This window comes from Heloderma suspectum, chromosome 7 (genome assembly GCF_057233095.1).
Source record: "Heloderma suspectum isolate Gila_16-S chromosome 7, 16-S_ref, whole genome shotgun sequence".
NCBI lineage: Eukaryota > Metazoa > Chordata > Lepidosauria > Squamata > Helodermatidae > Heloderma > Heloderma suspectum.
This window is the reverse complement of record NC_139464.1, coordinates 71,016,222-71,037,760: the sequence shown is the minus strand read 5'-3', so window position 1 is coordinate 71,037,760 and position 21,539 is coordinate 71,016,222. Positions and strand designations below refer to the sequence as shown.

General features: G+C 41.2%; 1 protein-coding gene across 3 annotated transcripts in view; it reads left to right on the top strand.

The window, feature by feature from the left end:
• The window catches only part of MSRB3 (methionine sulfoxide reductase B3), a 102,679-nt gene that overhangs the window by 16,412 nt on the left and 64,728 nt on the right, over window positions 1-21,539 (top strand). The window contains exon 2 of one of the 3 annotated variants that reach the window (XM_084810577.1): window positions 4,474-4,600. The exons of 1 other annotated variant lie outside the window; for it this stretch is intronic. In XM_084810577.1, the coding sequence (XP_084666703.1) occupies window positions 4,525-4,600 (76 nt within the window). In that variant the 5' untranslated portion in view covers window positions 4,474-4,524. Of the gene's footprint in view, window positions 1-2,363; window positions 2,508-4,473; window positions 4,601-21,539 lie in introns of all 3 variants that reach the window. One more of the 3 variants, XM_084810576.1, reaches the window with a different exon arrangement.

Below are 21,539 nucleotides of genomic sequence, written 5' to 3'. Positions count from 1 at the left end.
CATTCACGCTTTGATGTTCCAGTATATTTTCATTTCTGTCAAGGGTATTTTAAACTTCATTTTTCTTCTGTGTTGGATGAAAAGTTATTCTGTTCTTCCATATGTTTGGCAGAAATCATATTTTTTAAATTTTATTATTAAGATTTATATCCTGCCCTCCAATAAAGTATTGGGGCAGGTTATAATACTAAAAATACAATAAAATCCTATACCACAGCCTTATTTCCACCATCACTTGTATATCTTGCAATGGGGAGTGATTAGAATTTTCACAAGAGGAATTATTCACAGGTATCTCACAGATATCTATCACATCTTCTAGAAATGTTTCGGAGCCCACACTAGTGAGTTTAAAAAAATACTCCATTTGTTAGTCGTAAGTGGAATCTGGTCAGTTCCACATAGTGAATGTGAAAACTTGTGCTGTGTGGTGGTAGAGTCCTGAGGTGGTATAATGGATTGTACTATTACAAGTGGAAGGTCACATTTTTAATGTCCCTCCACACACAAAAAACCCACCCGAAAGAAATAGTAGCACAACTGGGAGTGACCTGGGCTGGAATATTTCTCCCTGATGTGCTAGGTTTTAGGGTTTTTTTAAACAGGTGGAGAAGGTTTGTTTTTAGATGGGGAAGCATTCAAAATGGTATTGTCTACCTGCTGTGGTACCACTTCATTCAGCTTCATACATGATCTATTCCTGAAATGTGCCGTGTCTACCAGCATTTTCAGTCATACCTTGTCACAGAATGCAGACCAATCTGATCAGAGTGCCTTTATGATGCCTCTGAAATCATGGCCATCAAGCAGGGATGGTGTAGGAGTAGATTTCCTGCATCAGGTGATGGTTTGACTAGATGACATTTGAGGTCTCTTCCAACTCTATGATTCTATCTAGTCTCCTGTTTACCTGGAAAGGATAAGTGCAACAGAGAAAGGATAAGTGCAACAGTAATCAAAGTCTGGATAAAACCATAATCCTCTTGGGTAAATGCCATCTTTATTCCATCTCTTGTTACGCAGGATGCCAGTCAACCTGCAAACCAAAATAGTAACAGTATGTTTATAGTAAACCAGCCTGTAAATGTTTAATTGAAGGGTGGGATAGAAATTTGATAAAATAAAGAGGGCATGATTATGCTGTGATCAGCTTATGTCCCCTCTTTTTCTAAGAGCCTTTGAGATTTCTCCCTTTTACCTGTATTATCTGGATTATGGTAAACCAACAGTAAGTCCAGACCTCAGATTATTTATTTATTTATTTACAATATTTATATACTGCTCCACATCAGAAGATTTTGGAATGGTGAACAACACAGTAAAAGAATAAAACAGCAGGTTAAAAGAGTTAGAACATTTTTTAAAAAGACAAACCCAAACAAAGTGGAATTTAACAAACCACGGCTGGTCATGCAAGGAAGGTTGACTTCAGGAGGCGCCGGAAGGAACACAATGTTGGTGCCTGCCTGACCTCTAAAGGCAGGGAATTTCACAGGAAGGGGGCCACCACACTGAAGGCTTTTTTCCTGGTGGACTCCAACCTGTCCATAGGCCCATGTGGAACCACCAGGAACCATGCCCTCTGATGACCAGTGACTGGGCAGGTTGGTAAAGAAGAAGGTGCTTTCTCAGGTATCCTGGTCCCAAGTTGTTTAGGGCTTTGTACACTAGTACTCATAACTTAAACCTGGCCCAGTAGCGAATAGGCAGCCAGTGCAGTTCCCTCAGTAGAGGAGTTACACGCTGAAAAGGGGCAGCTCCCGACAACAGCCAAGCTGCTGCATTCTGCACTAGCTCCAGCTTCCGGACCAGCCTTAAGGGCAGCCCCACATAGAGCATGTGCAGTAATCCAGTCTTGAGGTTACTAATGCCTGTACCACCGTGGTCAAGCTATCCCTGCGAACCAGCCGAAGCTGGTAAAAGGCACTCCGAGCCACTGTGATGAAGCAATACTCCCAAATTTCCAGGCAAATCTAGAATGTTTCTGTTCACTATGTTTACCAGTACAAATAATAGATGGGTTTATTTAATCTGGAGCATTTTCTGAGGGCAAACTAACCCCCACTTTTATTCTTATTATTGGCATCAAAACCTTTTAACTTTCAGAAGTCGTATTATCTAGCTTTAGCAACACAAGCTATCCCTTTTGCTTGCTCTTGACACCGTTTTGCCATGCTAACCACAAGGTGGTGCTCTGCTACTTAGCTAGTGGAGAAAATAGCATTAGCCATAAATCACTAAGTAAAAGCATGCTTAGAGGCTTCTACTCCTGGGGCACCCAGCTTTTTAATGGTAGAATACATCTTTGTTCTTTGCCTGACCTGAAGAGTGACATCACTGCCTTTCTTCCTGTTGCACTGTAGCTGCTTGACTCACAGGCTTTGACACAAGCCAGATGGCTGCGATTGGTAGGCGTACAGGCTGCCTGGTACTACAGTTGATGAGACATAATAGGAAGACGTTTTATGATCAGCTGCGGGAGCACAATAAGACTGCAGCTTTGCTAGGTAATTACGTTTTCACTGCACACTTTTATTCCTCATGGTGAAGCTTGCTGGGGATGGAGGGAATCACATTTTTATTTCTGTGCTTGGAATGCATAGACCTTTGATCTTTTATTAGTCAGTAGTCTGCTCCAGAGGAATGCTGTGTGTTTTTTTAAAAAAAGGAAACAAAAAAGCAGTTCTGCAGTTACTCGTGAAAATGACATGTTTATTTAAGTTTAATGGTTCTCTCAGGCTGTTCATTGTGGTACTTACCTTCTCTCTCTCACCACCACTTTTGTCTCCATTTAGTAACACACAAATGTTTGGGTTCTGCAGTTTTGAAGTCAGAGTTCAGGCTTGTTAATGCAAGCAGTTTTTTGGTTGGATGTACTCAGAAGTGATTTAGTAACATATGTAATGATGGTCATTTTGTAGTGCAGGAGAGGCACTACGCAACTTCCCTTCTGCTTGAGCAGCAGGGTGAATAGAAGAGGTAATCCCCCTTGTCTACCTTTGCATTGTGTAACTCACATGCTGCCCCCCCCAGTTGGATTCAAAGGGTGCATGAGAAGAAAAGCATTTGTACAACAGATCTTTCCTATCCTGCTCTTTCCCCCCGCACTCCCCCCCAAAGCTTCTTCAGAGCTTTTGGACGGACCCTTCAGAACAGCATAGACTCTGGCTGCATTGGGAGTGGGGAGCCTCTGAAAATTGGGCAGAGGCACTTTGCAGGAACGGAGATCCACTCACGCCAAGTGCCTTTGCTCACACAGCTTGGATGCCATATTTTTCAGAAGTTAAGAAGGAGCAAGGACAATTTCACTATTACCCATTGGGCCTGTCTACCTGCTCTCTGGATGCCTGCAGAAAGAGGGTTTGGGGGGTATTGGGACACAGTGTTTTGGTGCACCCCATAGCCACAACCCATATGGGTACTCTGTTAGTTCCCATACTTACCCTGTTTGGCCAAATGCTACATCAGAGAATTAGCAAGGAGAATGTGGACGGCATGTTCTACATAAAGAATCACCCAGATTCTTTTTACAAACATATGTGAAACTTTGTAGCCGTTTATATTTATACTGCTTCCTGCAACTCTGGTTTAGCTTTAAATTGTATAAGCAGCAGGGCAGGAAGCTGATGCCAGGATGCAGAATTAGTGAAACTAATACGCAGTTTTGTATTACATCTTGTGTGCAATCTATTGGAAATGTCTGGACAAGCCCATTAAAATGAATGGGAATAGCACAAGAGAATGGGTGTATCCTTACACAACATATTTATATCACTGTGCCTTAACCACTACCAGTTTCTGATGGGTTCTAATCTATTTTGGGTGCATTACAGAACCTCCTAAAAAGTGACTGAGTGGTTATTACATGATCACCTGCATAAGTTGCAGTCCCCTTATATAACTCTCCTCATTGCATCTCTTGTTCTTCCTCCGAGGAGTTCTATGCAGTACACATGTCGTTTCCCTATTTATGTATAGAGACATTTATACATCCTTATTTGGAGGGGGACAGTATTAAACAGTTTTAAGATGCCAGTTACTTATGTAACAGAAGGTACCCCATCATTTTTAAGGGAACTGGAACATTCATGCAACCTAATCGTATAATAGTATGTGAAAAGGACAAATCCCATGTTTACTTTCTGAATTTTTCATGTGATCACTTTTCAGTCATCTTTGAATTGCCATTTTTTTTTGGGGGGGGGTGTTTCCTTGTTTTTAAGTAAAATGCTTCATTGCCTGACATAGAACAATCATTGTTATAAATTATGTTGTGCTAATGTAAATCAAGCACTAGCCCAATGGCAAGGAATGACAAAAACTCACTTAATAAATGCATACTTGGAATGTTAGTATTGTGTTTTTCCTTTCAGTAAAAAATAAAATAAAATCATAACCATCAGTTTTGCTGTGACTGTGTCTAACATTTTTGCTGTTTTAATTTTATTTTCATCTTTTTTTCCCCTTACTCAGCTCTTGTCCCTGTTCTTTGCCTCTGGTTGTGTTGGTGAGGATATTACAGTGATGTCTGCATTCAACCTACTGCATTTGGTGACCAAGAGCCAGCCAGTGGCCCTGCGAGCCTGTGGTCTTCCCTCAGGTTGAATGGGTGCTACTTGTTGTGGTCATGCTATGAAGGTCCCTCTTAGTAGAGTGGGTGTCTCCGCTACAGAAAATAACATGCTATGGTTCGCTAAACGTTTAGCTTTCTAAAACATTGAAGCTGGAAGTCTTTGTGTAAAGATATACCATACCTCACAGGTTTGTTTAAAATATGTTTACCTTGGCCCTCATATGATGGAATTTCTTAAATTTGACAATGAGCCTTTCTACATGAGGCTTTTATTGTGTGCTTCTGATTGCTTATTCACGGTAGTTTGCGGGTCCTTTATATGATATTTTCATCCTCCAGGGCCTCTCCTGTGCAACCACTATCACAGTTTTTTTTCCTAATGAGGAAACTGGTGTTATTTAGAAATGGTGGAATGAGAGTCTTGTGAAATTGCGCAATTCTGCTATACCACAGAGTCATCTAGTGGTTGTATAAAGAAACATACAGATTGGGTTCTTTCAACACACCATCCTATCATGGGTGATTGGCCATGTGAGCCTGGACCATGCTTATCAGGTTGGGTTGCTTTTCCGAAATAACCCACCTTGATAATCAACAATCTGCAGTAGGGGTTGTTTTACCCATGATGGGTTGACATGTCATGTGAACCCACACATGCCAACCTGTTGTGGGTAAAGGGCATTGGGCACCAAGCTGCTCGGCAAGAGTGGCAACCCCCCCTGCAGCTCTGGCTGAGCAGGGCCATGACTGCCGTTCATGATCATGGCCAAGCCGCTGCCTGTGCCCTTTCCCCCTTGCCAGCAACAGCCCCTCCAATAGTGCCCAAATGGCACCTTGGAGAGGCTGTCACCCACCCCCTTTGCCCCCGCCAAGGCCCCCTTCCCAGCTCTGATCATGATCATGGTCAGAGCCCTTAAAAAAAAAAAAATCCTGGCCACAGTTTTGCAAAAAAAAACCCAGGGCTGAAAATTTATTTTTGCACTTCCCCGGTGCCTGGAGAATGTGTAAATGTGCAAATGTCCCCCCCCAAAATATTTGTTTTTATGCTGTTGCACATATGCACAACAGCAGGAAACCAAAGGATACTGACTTGCCCCTCTTGCACCCCTGTATGTTGCACATAGAGGGGTGCAGGTGAGGATAGCATCCTTTTGTTGGGGTGCCGGGCACACCATTTCCTTTTGCCACAAAGATCCCGCAAGCTGCTTTGGTTTTGACAGCTGTCAAAACCGAAGCAGCCACAGCAATCTTTAGGGTTAAACAGGGATGTACGTGTACTTTTATGGGAAGGAACATGGGGGAGGAGTAGGGTGCCAAATGGGGGCCTCTGTTAAGGGGCTAGTCTACCCATATAAGTGTGGGAATCCCTCAGGTAAGTGGGAAATTTTAAGTCTCCCCCCCCCCCCCGCAGGGTGGGGAAAAAAAGATTTAAAACTGCGCACTTACCTGGGGGTTTCCCATGGTTTCCCCATGCTTTTATGGGTAGACTAAATCTTTGGGATGGTCCCCTGCTTGGCACCCCCATTCCCCCACTCCTTCATATAAAAGTACATGCGTGTCCCCAGTTTTGGGGAAAGATTGTTGAAGCGGCTTGCATTTCGAAAGCTGTCAAAATGAAAGCTGCTTCAGTGATCCTTACGAGGGGTGTGGGAAAGCGACCACTTCCCCATGCCGGGAGCCTGGCACAGGGAGGGGTGGAATACGGTGGCGGAGGTGACTGCACCATATCCCACCCCTCCCTATGCTGGGCTCACTGCTTCTTCATATATTTTTAAAATTTCTTCATGCCACTCATTCCGCTAGAGCGACATGATCTTTTGTTTTAAGCCAGTGCCCACTTTCACATGAAGAAGCGGGGAGGCTGGCACAGGGAGGGGTAGGATAGGGTGTGGTCCCACCCCTCCCCATGCCAGCCTCCCCACTTCTTCATGCGAAAGTGGGTGCTAGGTTTTTAAGCCTTCTTCATGTTGTTGCTATACGAGCATATGAGAGTTCGCTCCGTAGGCTTGTATAGGAACTTAAAAGCACACCATGCTGAAGCCTATGTAAAGGTGCAGGATAAAAGCCTTATGTAGAAATGACCAATATCTCTCAATTCAAACAAAGAAATAAACAAAAACCAATCTATTCCTGTAAATAACAGTTGCCTTAACTATTATACTAGCACTATATTTTTATCAGATTATAGTACATCTCAGTAACAAGCAAAATGAGGAGTGTGGGGTTGGGTGCTCTGGTCATGGTTGCTCTTAGGAAATGGTGGACATTTTGCATACAGTTTTTAAAGGAACAAAAAAAAATGTAATTTTTTAAGCCCTCGTCCTCCCCGCTATAAATGGTAGCCATAATATGACTCCCTTATCATGTGAAGTAGTAGAATTGTTTAGTTTTGAAAACTGGAGAAAAGCTATAGTAGCATCTTTGAAGTGCACAACATAGAGATAGTTGTGGGGAGCAGGAATGGGATGTTTCGATGGAGCAAGAACTCTTAAGGGAGTTCTTCCTTAGGACTCTAAGGGCGCGATCTTATGGCTGCTAGACAGTGGTTAGATGGCCAGATGAGTTTTTGGTTTTCAGGAACCAACCTCGGAGCCTACACTCTGAGGTCGGTTCCCAGAAAACCACCTCCCTGCCCTCACTCCCACCACCTTATAGGCAGCGTGGATTGTCCCGGGCTCCGCACTTGGAAGAGCAGAGTGGAGTGGAAGGAAAGGGGGTATTCCCAGGGGTGGGGGTGGTAGAAGCATGGCTACTAGACTTCCTATGCATCATCCAGCTGCCCCCCTGCTCCGAACTGCTCTGGCTAGACAGCTGAAATCAGCCGTCTAGCTGGTAATGCAGGGTGGCTGGAGCATGGAGCTCCATGCTCCCCCCACCCTGCATCGGATAGGCAGTTGCCTCCGAGTTCAGGGGTGAGCGCCTATCCCAGTAGGATTGCGCCCTAAGGGAGGTAGCAAGATTATGGATGGAAGCTAGCAGCTGGGACATGAATTGATACTGCAAGGCATAGGAAAGCCATTGGAAGACAGAATAGTGGTGTTTTTGTTTTTTTTTTAAAAAACCAATTCAATGGAGAAGAAAGCTTGGGCAGTTCACAGGCAGAATATCTGGAGCAGGAGATGTGGTGTTACTGGAATAGTTCAAGGGGTGGCATAAATTTTGTGGGTCAGTAGATGGGAAGGTGGCATTATTTCAGGCATAAATTCTCTATAGTTAATTATAGAAGTTATTCTAAAAAATTAAATATGAAAAAGGTCCAAATATGAACATCGCAAGACTGAATGCCCATATTTAATCAAGATGCCAAAGGGCACAGAAATGCTTGGCTAAAGTGCTATACTAGACATTCATAACACTAGGCTTTTCATCTCCTTCACTACTTTCCACCTCTGTGGCTTTATTGCAAAATGGAGAAATAACATAAGAAGAGCCTTGATGGATCATAGCAGAGGCCTAGCTAGTCCAACATCCTGTTCTCACAGTGGTCAACCAGAAGCCGGTCAGAAGTCAACAAATAGGATATGAGGGCAGTAGCCCTTTCCCACTGTGGTTTTCCAAAGGTGGGAGCCTGCTCTGGAAAGTAACCGGAGCTAAGCAAAGGGCTGGATGTGCCTGATCTCATCTGATCTCGGAAGCTAAACAGGGTCAGCCTTCGTTAGTACTTGGATGGGAGACAGCTTGGGAATCAGACTTCCTGCACTGAGCAGGGGGTTGGACTCAATGGTCTTGTAGGCCCCTTCCAACCTTATGATTCTAGTAATGGTGGGATGAGAACAGGCTTACTTAATGTTATTGTTCCCTGTTGAACGAATCACCATCTATTTTCTCTTGTTTAGATTGACCTTTTCTTCATGACTGAAATAGGAGTTATAAGTGTGCATTAATGAGAGACATTAATAATATGGTATTATTAATGACAATAATAATATGGCATACCCATAACATTATGCAGGTACAGTGTGGCTTATGTATATAGAAATTTGAGCTGGGAGATTTAAGACCACACCTGACTCCTTTGAAGTGTTATATTTGGGGTGGGTTAGGGTATTTTAGAAAATGTTTTTACTGTAGAATTTTATTGTTTTAAACTGTTTTATTGTATGTTGTACATCGCCCAGAGTGGCTGGGTGACCAGCCAGATGGGCGATTAATAAATTTAATAATAATAATAATTATTATTATTATATATATGCATTTTTAGATAGCTCTGCAGGTATCCATATGCTGTCTGCTTTTGTTTCAAATACTTTCCCTTGTCCAAATCCTACCATCAGCTCAACCCCTTCTTTGGTCTCTTCCAAAACTTGCCACTCATTCGGGGTACATATTATTATTTCTGTAGTAAATATTTGTAGTTATTTATAAGTGCATTTTGATGTGTCTATGATATAGTTTAGGGTTTCTTTTTAATTACAAGGACAAGGGCTTATTTAGAAATGAATTTGTTTTAAATTAATACATGATTTCCAGGAATTTCAGCCTAAGTGATCATTACTCCACATTTCCAATAGATGGCACTAATTATGTATTATTTTGCATATACTAATAGAATTGTAAGCCTTCAAACTAGAAATCTTTCAGTGTAGAGAAACTGATAATTTAGCTAAGTTGTTAAAAATGTATAAAAAAGCAAATTTATTCTATAAACCGTATTAATAGTGTTTCTACATGGCACTTGTATAGTGCTTTTAAAACAATTTCCAGTGATATTTGTAAGTACATTATAGTTTTGTGTCTAACTGTTTCTTTGAATGTTTGGGTACATTTTAATTTATCAAATGGTTAGGTTCATTTGGAAAGGGGAAATTAAATCTTCCTTCATGTGGCTTTCTCCTTTCCAGGAATTGCCTGTTGCAAACTGTATTTTTGCAGAATCTTCAAAATATTTTCTGTAGCAGAGCACCACATTTATATAGAGGAAATACTTTTGTTGCTTTGCTGTGAGTTTGCATTGTATGAGCTCACTCATCTCTGAAAAAATGCACTTTGTCCCCTTTTAACACTCTTGTATTGCTTACATCACTTTTTGCATGCAGTAGAAAGCTTTCTCTTCCTGCTCTTACAAGTCTAGAAATTTAGAATTACATATAATTTTAATTAAATTAATGAGGAAGATGTTCTGAAAGACATGGATGCTCCTTAACACCAAAGTGTTCATTTTTGAAATAAAGTTTTAGATAAAATACTGTGCAGTGTTTAATTGCTAGAATATTTAAATGCCATTCATAAAACATATCTCTATGTTCACAGTGGAAATGACAATACATCTATATGTAGGTATTGGGCATATCATGTTAATTATTTTTTGTATATATTTAATACTAAATTTTATTCACTGATTTTAATGAATAATTATTAGGCACTTTTAATGTGAAATCTATTCTTTTTTTACATTTAGAATATATAAAGTCTTCATGCTTGACTTTAAATAAGCTGATTCAGGATCCCACTGAACTCTGGAATGTTGATATGGTTAATATTAACTATAGTCCAATACAACCCTTAGAGGATATTTTGAATAGTATGTTCATTTACAAAGACAGCTTGCTCATTTCTCTGCATATCTTGATGCTCATCTGAGCCTCATTGCACTGGCAGGTTGGGATGCGTATCCTAATTAGGGACCGCTATTTGTTATGTTCAGATGGTTACAGCGGTATAGTGGAGCCAGGGCTTACAGGGTCAAAGCGCTGGAACTTTCCAATCAGGAGAGAGTCTGACCTCATCTGCTAACTCTACCAGACTTCCTTGTTCCCTTTGAGTATAGCTGTAATCCTCACAGTAGCGGGAGGGGTGACGAGATGGATTTTCCCAGCAACAATATATTATTGTGAGCTATCTCTGGGAGCTAGCCTGCTAGAACCTGTCTGTTGACTTCGGCATAAATGGTTTTTTCCTCGTGCTGGGAAAAGAAAATCTTGAGAGTGTGTGCGTACGTGCACAAATACACACACACACACACACATACACACAGATATGAATCAACACAACTACCTGAATTTTTGAACTCTTCCTGGGGGCATGGGCTCCCAGGACTATCATGATGAGAACTTACACTTCAAAATTTACTACTACACCACTGGTTGGTTACCTGCAGCTAGAGTAGGGTATGAGCTATTGGTTTTCATATACGTGAACTAATTCAAATGTCATTTCATATAGATTCTAGAGTATATGTACATTACCCACACAAAAACAGGACTGTTCATTATTACTATTCCCAAAGTCCATAATATTGCATGGAATCTATTAGTACATACTTTGAATTTCTAAGAATTTACATGTTTTAAAGTCAAATTTCTTCTCATGATATTTCTGACAATCCTTAAATGTGTTTCTTATTCACTTCAGTGGAGAGAGCAGCAATGTGTGTGAATCTCTCTGGGGTATTGTGCTACCCCTCCGTTGAGGTACATGGCAGGGTGGAAGTCCAGCTGTGTATCAAGGCTCCTATATGCACACGAAAACATTCAAGCAAGGCAATTGTCCATCTTCAAAAGATAAAGGGTTAGATATGCAGTGCCTTCTGTAGTGCCCAGTTATGTTCCTCTATCCATATGTGCCTTTGCTACCCTTTATTTTACAGGATCATTCTCTGCTAACAGTACTTTGCTTCTTTCCCACTTCCCAAATTAAAATTCTACTAAATCTTCAATGTTGTGTTTAGAATAAAAATTAGTTGACTACAAAATATAATCAGATTTACAGAAATCTCATTATGTAATGTAGAATGGAGCAAATATTTCCCACTGAGCCTATGGCAGAGAAAAAGTGGATCCAGGAACATATTTGGCTGGTGGACCCTATATTGTACATGTCTAATGAAATTTAGTTGATGGTAGAAGGCCCCTTCATGGATCACTGCCTTGTTGTGGCGAAGGGGCTTGCGTAACTCAGTGAAGCCATAAGCTATGCTGTGCAGGGCCACCCAAGACGGACAGGTCATGGCGGAGAGTTCTGACAAAATGTGGTCCACTGGAGAAGGAAATGGCAACCCACTCCAGTATTCTTGCCAAGAAAACCCCATGGAATGTATCACAAGGCTAAAAGATATGACGCCGGAAGATGAGCCCCTCAGGTCGGAAGGTGTCCAATATACTACTGGGGAAGAGCAGAAGGTATTTCCAAGTAGCGCCAGAAAGAGTGAAGCGGCTGGGCCAAACCTGAAAGGACACTCAGCTGTGGATGTGTCTGGTGGTGAAAAGAAAATCCGATGCTGTAAAGAACAATATTGTTTAGGAACCTGGAATGTCAGATCAATGAATAAAGGTAAGCTGGAGGTAGTCAAACATGAGATGGCAAGATTGAACATCGACATCTTGGGAATCAGCGAAGTAAAATGGACAAGCATGGGTGAATTTAATTCAGGTGACCATTATATCTACTACTGTGGGCAAGAATCCCTTAAAAGAAATGGAGTAGCACTCATAGTCAACAAAAGGGTGGGAAAAGCAGTACTGGGGTACAATCTTAAAAATGATAGAATGATCTCAGTACGAATCCAAGGCAAACCATTCAACATCACAGTAATTCAAGTCTATGCCCCAACCACTGATGCCGAAGAAGCTGAGGTTGATGGGTTCTATGAAGACCTACAACACCTTCTAGAACTAACACCAAAAAAAGATGTCCTCTTCATCATAGGGGATTGGAATGCTAAAGTAGGAAGTCAAGAAATCACCAGGATAACAGGCAGGCATGGCCTTGGTGTACAAAATGAAGCAGGACAAAAGCTAATAGAGTTTTGCCAAGAGAACATGCTGATCATAGCAAACACTCTTTTCCAACAGCACAACAGGCGACTCTACACATGGACGTCACCAGATGGTCAATATCGAAATCAGATTGATTACGTCCTTTGCAGCCAAAGATGGAGAAGCTCCATACAGTCAGTAAAAACAAGACATGGAGCTGACTGTGGTTCAGATCATGAGCTGCTTCTTGCAAAATTTCGGCTTAAATTGAAGAACGTCGGGAAAACCACTAAACCGTTCAGGTATGACCTAAATCATATCCCTGATGAATATACAGTGGAGGTGAGGAATAGATTTCAGGGATTAGACCTGATAGACAGAGTGCCTGAGGAACTATGGACGGAGGTCCGTAACATTGTTCAGGAGGCAGCAACTCAATCCATCCCAAAGAAAAAGAAATGCAAGAAAGCCAAGTGGCTGTCTGATGAGGCTTTACAAGTAGCTGAGGAAAGAAGGGAAGCGAAAAGCAAGGGAGAAAGGGGAAGATATAGCCAACTGAATGCAGAGTTCCAGAGAATAGCAAGGAGAGACAAGAAGGCCTTCTTAAATGAACAATGCAAAGAAATCGAGGAAAACAACAGAATGGGAAGGACTAGAGATCTCTTCAAGAAAATTGGAGATCTCAAGGGAACGTTTTGTGCAAAGACTGGCATGATAAAGGACAAAGAAGGCAGGGACCTAACAGAAGCAGATGAGATTAAGAAGAGGTGGCAAGAATACACAGAAGAACTATACAGGAAAGGCCTGAATGTCCCTGATAGCCATGATAGTGCGGTCACTGAACTTGAGCCGGACATCCTCGAGAGTGAAGTCAAGTGGGCCTTAGGAAGCATTAGTAACAACAAAGCTAGCGGAGATGACAGTATTCCAGCCGAGCTATTTAAAATCCTAAAAGTTGATGCTGTTAAAGTGCTGCATTCAATATGCCAACAAATCTGGAACACTCAACAGTGGCCACAAGACTGGAAAAGGTCAGTTTACATTCCAATTCCAAAGAAGGGCAACGCCAAAGAGTGTTCAAACTACCGCACAATTGCGCTCATTTCACATGCCAGCAAGGTGATGCTCAAAATCCTACAAGCTAGGCTTCAGCAGTATGCGAACTGAGAACTACCGGAAGTACAAGCTGGGTTTCGAAGAGGCAGAGGAACTAGAGATCAAATCGCCAACATTCACTGCATCATGGAGAAAGCAAGAGAATTCCAGAAAAATGTCTATTTCTGCTTCATTGACTACGCTAAAGCCTTTGATTGTGTGGATCACAACAAACTGTGGCAAATTCTTAAAGTGATGGGAGTACCAGACCACCTTACCTGTCTCCTGAGAAACCTGTACGAGGGTCAAGAAGCAACAGTAAGAACCAGACATGGAACAACCGATTGGTTCAAAATTGGGAAAGGAGTACGACAAGGCTGCATATTGTCACCCTGCTTATTTAACTTATATGCAGAGTACATCATGAGAAATGCCGGGTTGGATGAATCAGAGGTCGGAATTAAGACTGCTGGGAGAATTATCAACAACCTCCGATATGCAGACGATACCACCCTAATGGCAGAAAGCGAAGAGGATCTCAAGAGCCTCTTGTTGAGGGTGAAAGAGGAGAGTGCAAAAGCTGGTTTGAAACTCAACATTAAAAAAACGAAGATCATGGCATCTGGCCCCATCACTTCCTGGCATATAGAAGGGGAAGAAATGGAAGCAGTGACAGATTTTACTTTCTTGGGCTCCAAGATCACCGCAGACGGTGACTGTAGCCATGAAATTAAAAGACGCTTGCTCCTTGGGAGGAAAGCTATGGCCAACCTAGACAGCATAGTAAGAAGCAGAGACATCACCTTGCCGACAAAGGTCCGTCTAATCAAAGCTATGGTTTTCCCAGTAGTAATGTATGGCTGTGAGAGCTGGACTATAAGGAAGGCTGAGCACCGAAGAATTGATGCTTTCGAACTGTGGTGCTGGAGAAGACTCTTACGAGTCCCCTGGACTGCAAGGAGGTCAAATCAGTCCATCCTAAAGGAAATCAACCCTGAGTGCTCATTGGAAGGACAGATAATGAAGCTGAAGCTCCAATATTTTGGCCACCTAATGCGAAGAGAAAACTCCCTGGAAAAGACCCTGATGCTGGGAAAGACTGAAGGCAAAAGGAGAAGGGGACGGCAGAGGATGAGATGGCTAGATAGCATCACGGATGCAATGAATATGAACTTGAGCACGCTCCGGGAGAGAGCGCAGGACAGGAAGGCCTGGCGTGCTATGGTCCATGGGGTCACGAAGAGTCGGACACGACTGAACGACTGAACAACAGCAGAAGGGTTGGATGGTAGAATTACTGAGAGATTAAGGAGAATTTAGAAAATCACAACAGATCATGTGAGTCTTTTCCTTGAAGACTGCCAGGTCTCTGGTAGCAAAGCAGGGAGGAGAGATTTGGAAGCAAGGACATCTGCTGATATTATCCATTCCATGCATAGGAGCCTTATACCTTACTAAACCCTACCCCTCCAAAAGACATCTAGATTTTCACTAAGGTAAATTTGCCAAAATCTAACTCGAATTACTAAATATATAATGGGTGTAAAACATTTCTAAAGAGGAGACAACACAAATATTGAAATATGGCATCTACATAATGGGAGAGTCCTAAGAATAGCAAAGGACAGGAAGGCCTGGCGTGCTATGGTCCATGGGGTCACAAAGAGTCGGACACAACTGAACAACTGAACAACAACAATGATAGCAAAGGAATGTAGGAATGGATACCAGCCACACATTACAACTGAAAACATGAGGAACTTGTGTAGAACACTTGAAACTTCTTTCAGTGCCTGTCTTTGGCAATACGATTCTTATACTTTTAACAGAGTGCTTCCAGCAGACAATTCTGGCATGATACTGAAAAATAGGAATGTATTGCTCAGCAGTAGCAAGAACCAGTTGGATGCATGATGATTTGGTTCAGCTTGGGTGTCACCATTTTAAATACATTTGTGTTTTGAGATGTTGGAGGGTAAATTTGAGTCTTTTTCGTGCTGAGGCAGAGGGTCAGTTTAGGAGTATGAAGGCAACCACTTGCAAGTTGAACTTGTGCCTGACCTAGTCAGTGGAAGTTGTTTGTTAATTGTAAATGGTTTAATTAAAGTAATATTCAAAGTAGCTTAAAAGAAATAAAAACAAATTTTTTTTTAAAGGGCAGCATGCAGAAAAATAAGCTAGTCCGAGGCAGAGTGTTTACTGTCTTGTGTTATTAATGATGCCTCATTCAGGGAAGATAAGAGCATTGTGCAGTCCCAAATCTTCAAATTTGAATGGTCTTAATCAAATTGAACAACCTCCCCTGGATGTGAATTCCATGGCTGAGTGATCCTACACCTTCTCCTATCTTTTCACCTTGCAGAAGGAGGTCAGTGGGCCTCTACCTTCAAGAACATATGGATAATAGTTTGAATTTAATCTGTGTTTCTGACCCAGATTGACTGTCTCATGGTGTTTGCCCATGGTTGGGGACTGGATATAGATGAACCAGCTGACAAGACAAAAGTCGTGATGATTGACAGGCTTTGCATTATGGAATAGACAGGCATTCCAGTCATTGGTTGGTTGGTTTGGTCACTTAGGCTTACAGCCTTGGGGTGCTCCTGGATTCTTCATTGAGCCCAGATACCCAGGTTGCAGTAAGTGGCCATGTACTTGGTGAAAAAACTGGCATTCCCTCAGTGATAAAGACCAAGCAATGAACATTCATGGCTTCATAAATTTAGTCATAGGCCACTGTAATGAAGTTTGTGTAATGCTGCCATTGGTAGTGATCAGAAGCTGTAGCTTGTGCAAAATGGGAGAGTTCTGGGTAGAGTTTGGTTATTGGAAGCACATTGTATCAGTTTTCCAGTGCTTTCCAGGCTCAGTTCAAGGTGCTGATGATGATTCTAAAAGACCTAAATGGACTGGTCCCAACACGTAGCCCTTCAGAAAAGTGGTCTCAGCTGCAGGATTTCCTTTCCCAGGAAATTTGGCAAGGCCTAAGTTTATCCATCTACTGGAAGGTCCTAAGGGAATCCTGAAGCAACTTACAAGAAAGAAAACAACAGAGAACAAAACAATATATTTAACAAAACAATATGCAACAAAGTCACATCAAATGCATACAAGAGAAAAAATACATAATCCCTTTTTAGAATACCAGTGCTCTCCTACTGTACCATTCTGGAATGGAAGCACAGATAATTTGGTGGTTCTATTATTTTGTTTTTAGATTGCTTTTATCATAACTTTTTTTTAAGTAACTGGCTTAAGGTCAAGGAGAGGTAGTATATAAATATTTTAAATAAACAAGTTGTGTGTGTATGTGTGTGTGTGTGTGTGTTTAAAGTTTGTCAGTGCCCATTTGCTCCCCTTTAGTCCTTTAAGAATTTTTGGTTCAAATTGGCTTTTCTTGGCCAGGGATAAATGGAAATACAACAGGTAGAGATTTTTCCCGTTAGATTTTCGGGGTTTGTTCTTAACACATTGCTAACTGTTCTGAGCACCTAAGGTAGAGAATGACATATAGAAAAGAAATAAATAAATATTTTTTGTAGCTGTGGATTTAGATCAGAGGCTATGTTGACTTACATTCTAAAATTAAGAGTTTATACAATAAGGCAACATTGACATGCTTCTGGGTTTTTAAGGTTAGTCCTCACACATTTTGATAGTGTAAGTGTTGCATGCATGAATAATGCAAAGTCTTCCTTTTGCTTTTATGTAAACCTTTGAAAGACTTAACAATGCAAGAAAACAGCATAGTCTGAGAATATAAGCCTCTACCACTCGACTTCTTAAAATAAGCAACAGAATGTTATAAAGCACAAACCTCACTTACAGTTTGGAAACAATATTTATATTTAAGGTTGAGAAGCCAGGATGTAGGAAAATCTTGCTAATTTGGAAGGTGACCTTTAAGTGCACCAAAACCAAATAATTTGTCGGTTATGACACAGGGCACATTCCTGCAAAATTTCGGTGAATACTCCTTTAGTGATTATTGTAAGACAAACAAAGAAATCTGAAATGCAGTCTTTATCCCCCTCCAAAATAAGGTTTAACTAACAATGGGGCTACAAACGGTGGTCTTTCAAAGCCTCCCATTAAAACAAGGGCTCTGCAGCAGTTAATGAGAGAGCTCACAGCAGAAAATTCTGCATTTTTCAAGAATGTTTGTATCAAAAGTAATTTCTAATCTGTGAAATAAAAAGTTTATTTTCAGTACCTTAAATTCAACATCTGAGCATTTAATGTATGTAGTATTTACTTCAGTCATATGTTTTTGATTTTATTCTTTCTATCTGCAAATATGTAACAGAGTTAGTTGGTAGTGACTAGCAGCAGTGTGTATTTCTTATTTTAAATAAAAATGGAAGAAATGGAAGAAAAAAGAAACATATTTGCTTAAATTATTTGAAAGCATATGTTCTTTAAGCTACTTTTTATGAACACTCCTTAGTAATGACTAAAGGTAAAAATGCAGAAAAGCATCCAATGTTAGGAAATTGCAATCCAATACCATGTAATTTAAACCTGCCGTTTCTTCTCTTGTGCTAAATGACATACAGATGGATAGCTCTGGTCACTCTACATTGAGAACACAATTGCTTTCTTTATGAGCATATGTCTATTACTAGCAAACATTAGTAAAGACTGTGTATTTCTAATCAAGCACAAGTCCTTCAGTAAGTGGAAAAACTAATTTTATTTTCCTAAAATGCCTGTGTGATTTGCAGAATATAATTTTAAATATATATATTTCTAGCCTAATTGAATGGTGAAATTAGGCTGATACTTATGTTTCTCCACCTGCCTGTGTACCAGTCTGAATTTCAGTCTGTTAAGACTGGTGAAAGACCAAGAAAAAGAAATGCCGCAAACAGTGCAATCATGAACAGGTCGACTCAGAAGTAAGCCATATTGAGTTCTATGATAGTGGGTTGATGGAAGCCTCCAATTTTCCAGTGACCTATCAGGCTGCTACTGGCAGGACAGGAGGAAAGATGGAGGTGATTTTCGCCTCTCTGTCCTCCTTTTTAATTTTTCCCCTCTAGATGGACCTTTGAGCCCATCTAGAGGATGTGCATTGGCAGGGGCAGGGCTGGAAAGGCCATCAGATTTTTAATTTCTGGGCCTCACCTCTCCCCGCCTATTGGAACACCCCTTTTATGAGGTCAGCCGCTTTTACGACCTTGGGAAGCAGGTGCTTTGGTTTTTTCCACACTGTGAGGAGGCAGAGGAAGGGATCGTATTGTGTAGTCCCCCTCCCAAACTCATAGCAGTGTCTACAGCTTTGGGAGGGAGAACTCGAGAAATTTTATGCTCACTGGGATGCTCCCAGGGACAACAAGATCTTTCTTTCTTTCTTTCTTTCTTTCTTTCTTTCTTTCTTTCTTTCTTTTTCTTTCTTTTTTTTCTTTAATGGAATTGATGAAAAAGTGACAATTTGTTTATTAGATTAGCATATTATTAAACATTTGATAGCAATTATGAACACTATTGACAGTGGGATTAATTTTCAAAATTAATTCCATATGCCAGAACCATGGACTGTAAGGAACAACATGAAATTCAACCAAAACCAATATATAACATCTTACATGTTCCAGAGAGAAAAACAAAAAGATATGTACAAGCCAAAGTTGTTCTGCTGAGATGGGCATGGGTGTTATAAGATATCATAATAGAGTCATCAAGCATCAGCATTTGCAAAGTCTCTTCCACCAAACAAAATACAATTTTGGCTGCATTGTACACAAAACAGTTTCTGAGTAGTATATGATGTTCTGGACACTGTATTTTAAGTCCAGGGGATTTGGAGAAGGTCCACCTGGCTGTTGGCTCAGGTGGCAATGATCATAGGATTGCTCTGTTATTCACTTAACTGGGAGTAAGCCCCAAAGAAATTAAAGGGACTTACTTCTGAGTAGACATGTATAGGATTGCACTGTTAGATAATTAAGGGAGCAATCCCTTGGCCGCTAGACAGCGGCTAGATGGCCATAGGATATGTGGTTTTCTTGGAACTGACCTTGGAGCCCGCACTACAAGGTCGGTTCCTGGAGAACTGACCTCCCCCCACTTCTGCGCTGCCTTGGAGGCAGTGTGGAACAGCCCCATCCTCCATGCACGCAAGGGGAGTGCGGAGCGGCCGAAAAGGGGCATTCCAGGGTGGGGAGGACGGAAATGCCTGTACGACACATCCAATGTGTCATACAGCAGCCTCCTCCCCCACTCTGCCCTCCTGTGGCTAGACAGCTGCAATCAGCTGTCTAGCCGAAAATGCAGGGGAGGAGAAGCGCGGAGGGAACAATCCCCTCCGTGCTTCTCCTGCCCTGCTTTGGATAGGCAGTCGCCTCCAAGTTCAGAGGCAGCTGCCTATCTGAATAGGATTGTGCCCTTAATATATTAGTCTGCTATCCACTACACACTTTCCTGGGATGAAATCCAGTTGAACTCCATGGAATTTCCTTCTGAGTAGGTATACATAGGATTGCACTGTTAAGGAGCAGAACATTTGCTCATCTACTAGATGATTAGTGAATGCATACATGCTCCAATAATATTTTATCCATGTGCAAGTAGCCATTCAAAGACAATATTGTTGGCCACCTTTACAATAAAAATCAAGGAGAAGCAGACAGCCTCTGAAGAACAAAAAGTACTTCTAGCATGCTTATTTATTTATTTTAAAACATGTATAGCAAACATTTACACTAAAACCATTTGCTATAAAACCCAATGCAAAAATAAAATAATACCAAGCAGTTTGTGAGTTCTCCTATTCCAAAACCTTTACAGTAGGAGAACCCTGGTATTCTGAAGTGCTGTAGTGCGTTTTTCTTTCTTTTATGTCACTTTATTGCTGTATATTGTTTTATTGAATAATAGTATTTTTTGTACCCTGTCTTGGGAAGTCCTTTGGGACTGAAAATGCAAGATATGAAATAAATCATCTAAAACAGAAAGCCACATATTAGTGTGGCCTGGTGGATGAATGGAGCTGTGCTGCTTGCCACCATTCATACCACAAACAGTGCGTATGGAGCTGAACATGGCAGTTACCATATAGATCAAGGGTGTAGAGTCTCTTTCAGCCAAAGGCCAAAGTCCAATTTAGAGATGCTCTTGGGGCCCCGGCTCCAGTAGTAGGCAGGACTGAAAGCACAAGGGGTGGGGCACCAAACATCAACTTATTTTGTCTTAAAGTCTTATTGCCAGTAGCTGAGCCTTCGGAAATGAATGTCAACCTTTAGGAATATCAAAAAGTGGCACAAAACCCAGGAAACCAATGACCAGTGATTGGGAGAAAGAGACATGGCCTTCTAAGAATACGGGGTGGGGTGGGGGGCTGGATTAGGAGCCTTGGAAGGCCAGATTTGGCTCCAGGAAGTGCACTCCTGATATAGATGGATGTAATATCTGGATTAAGAATTCCAGTTTTCCAGTATAGTTATATAGTAGCCCTAATCTAGCTTTAGTTACATGTGAACAGTGTTAAAGTGCAATTACTTACACACAAGTGTGGATGGGAATGGCCATTCCATTCAAAACAATGCATTCTGGATACACTGCACCCTCACTCTGATTTCAGCGTGTGTCCAGTTTGTGTCCATGGTTCACAATCCAGGGGTGTGTGTATAAGCCTATTTAATGCCTGTGGATCCCCTTAGCTGTATCAGGGTAGATATTTCTGCTTTAGCAGCAGTTTTGTACAGATGCAATTGAATTGCATTCAACAAGCATTTGTTTGCCCTAAAATCTGCTAATATGAAAAGGCTTCCAAATTTGTATGTCTGTTTTCTCTACATTCCTACTGAATAGCCAATATAGCTGAAATGTCATAGCAAGGACCCTTGCTTGGAATATTCCGATGTTATTTAACCCATCCACACTGTTAAGGATACTTTTTGTTTTGTTGTGAATATTTTGGTTAAGAAGCTCCATCCAACATTTTCTTCTCAACTCTATCAAATGCCTTTTCAGTGGCAAAAAAGGCTAAAATAGTTGCTTGTTGACCTTTATTCCCTTTGTATATTAACTTTATTGATTTCCTGGTATTATCTTTAAAAATATGTCCTTTGGCATACCCTCAATTGATTGGTATGAACATATGTAAACACAATTCAGCCTTTTGGCTATGATAGTCATCATTGTTTTATGGTCTTGATTTAGCAAAGCTATAGGAT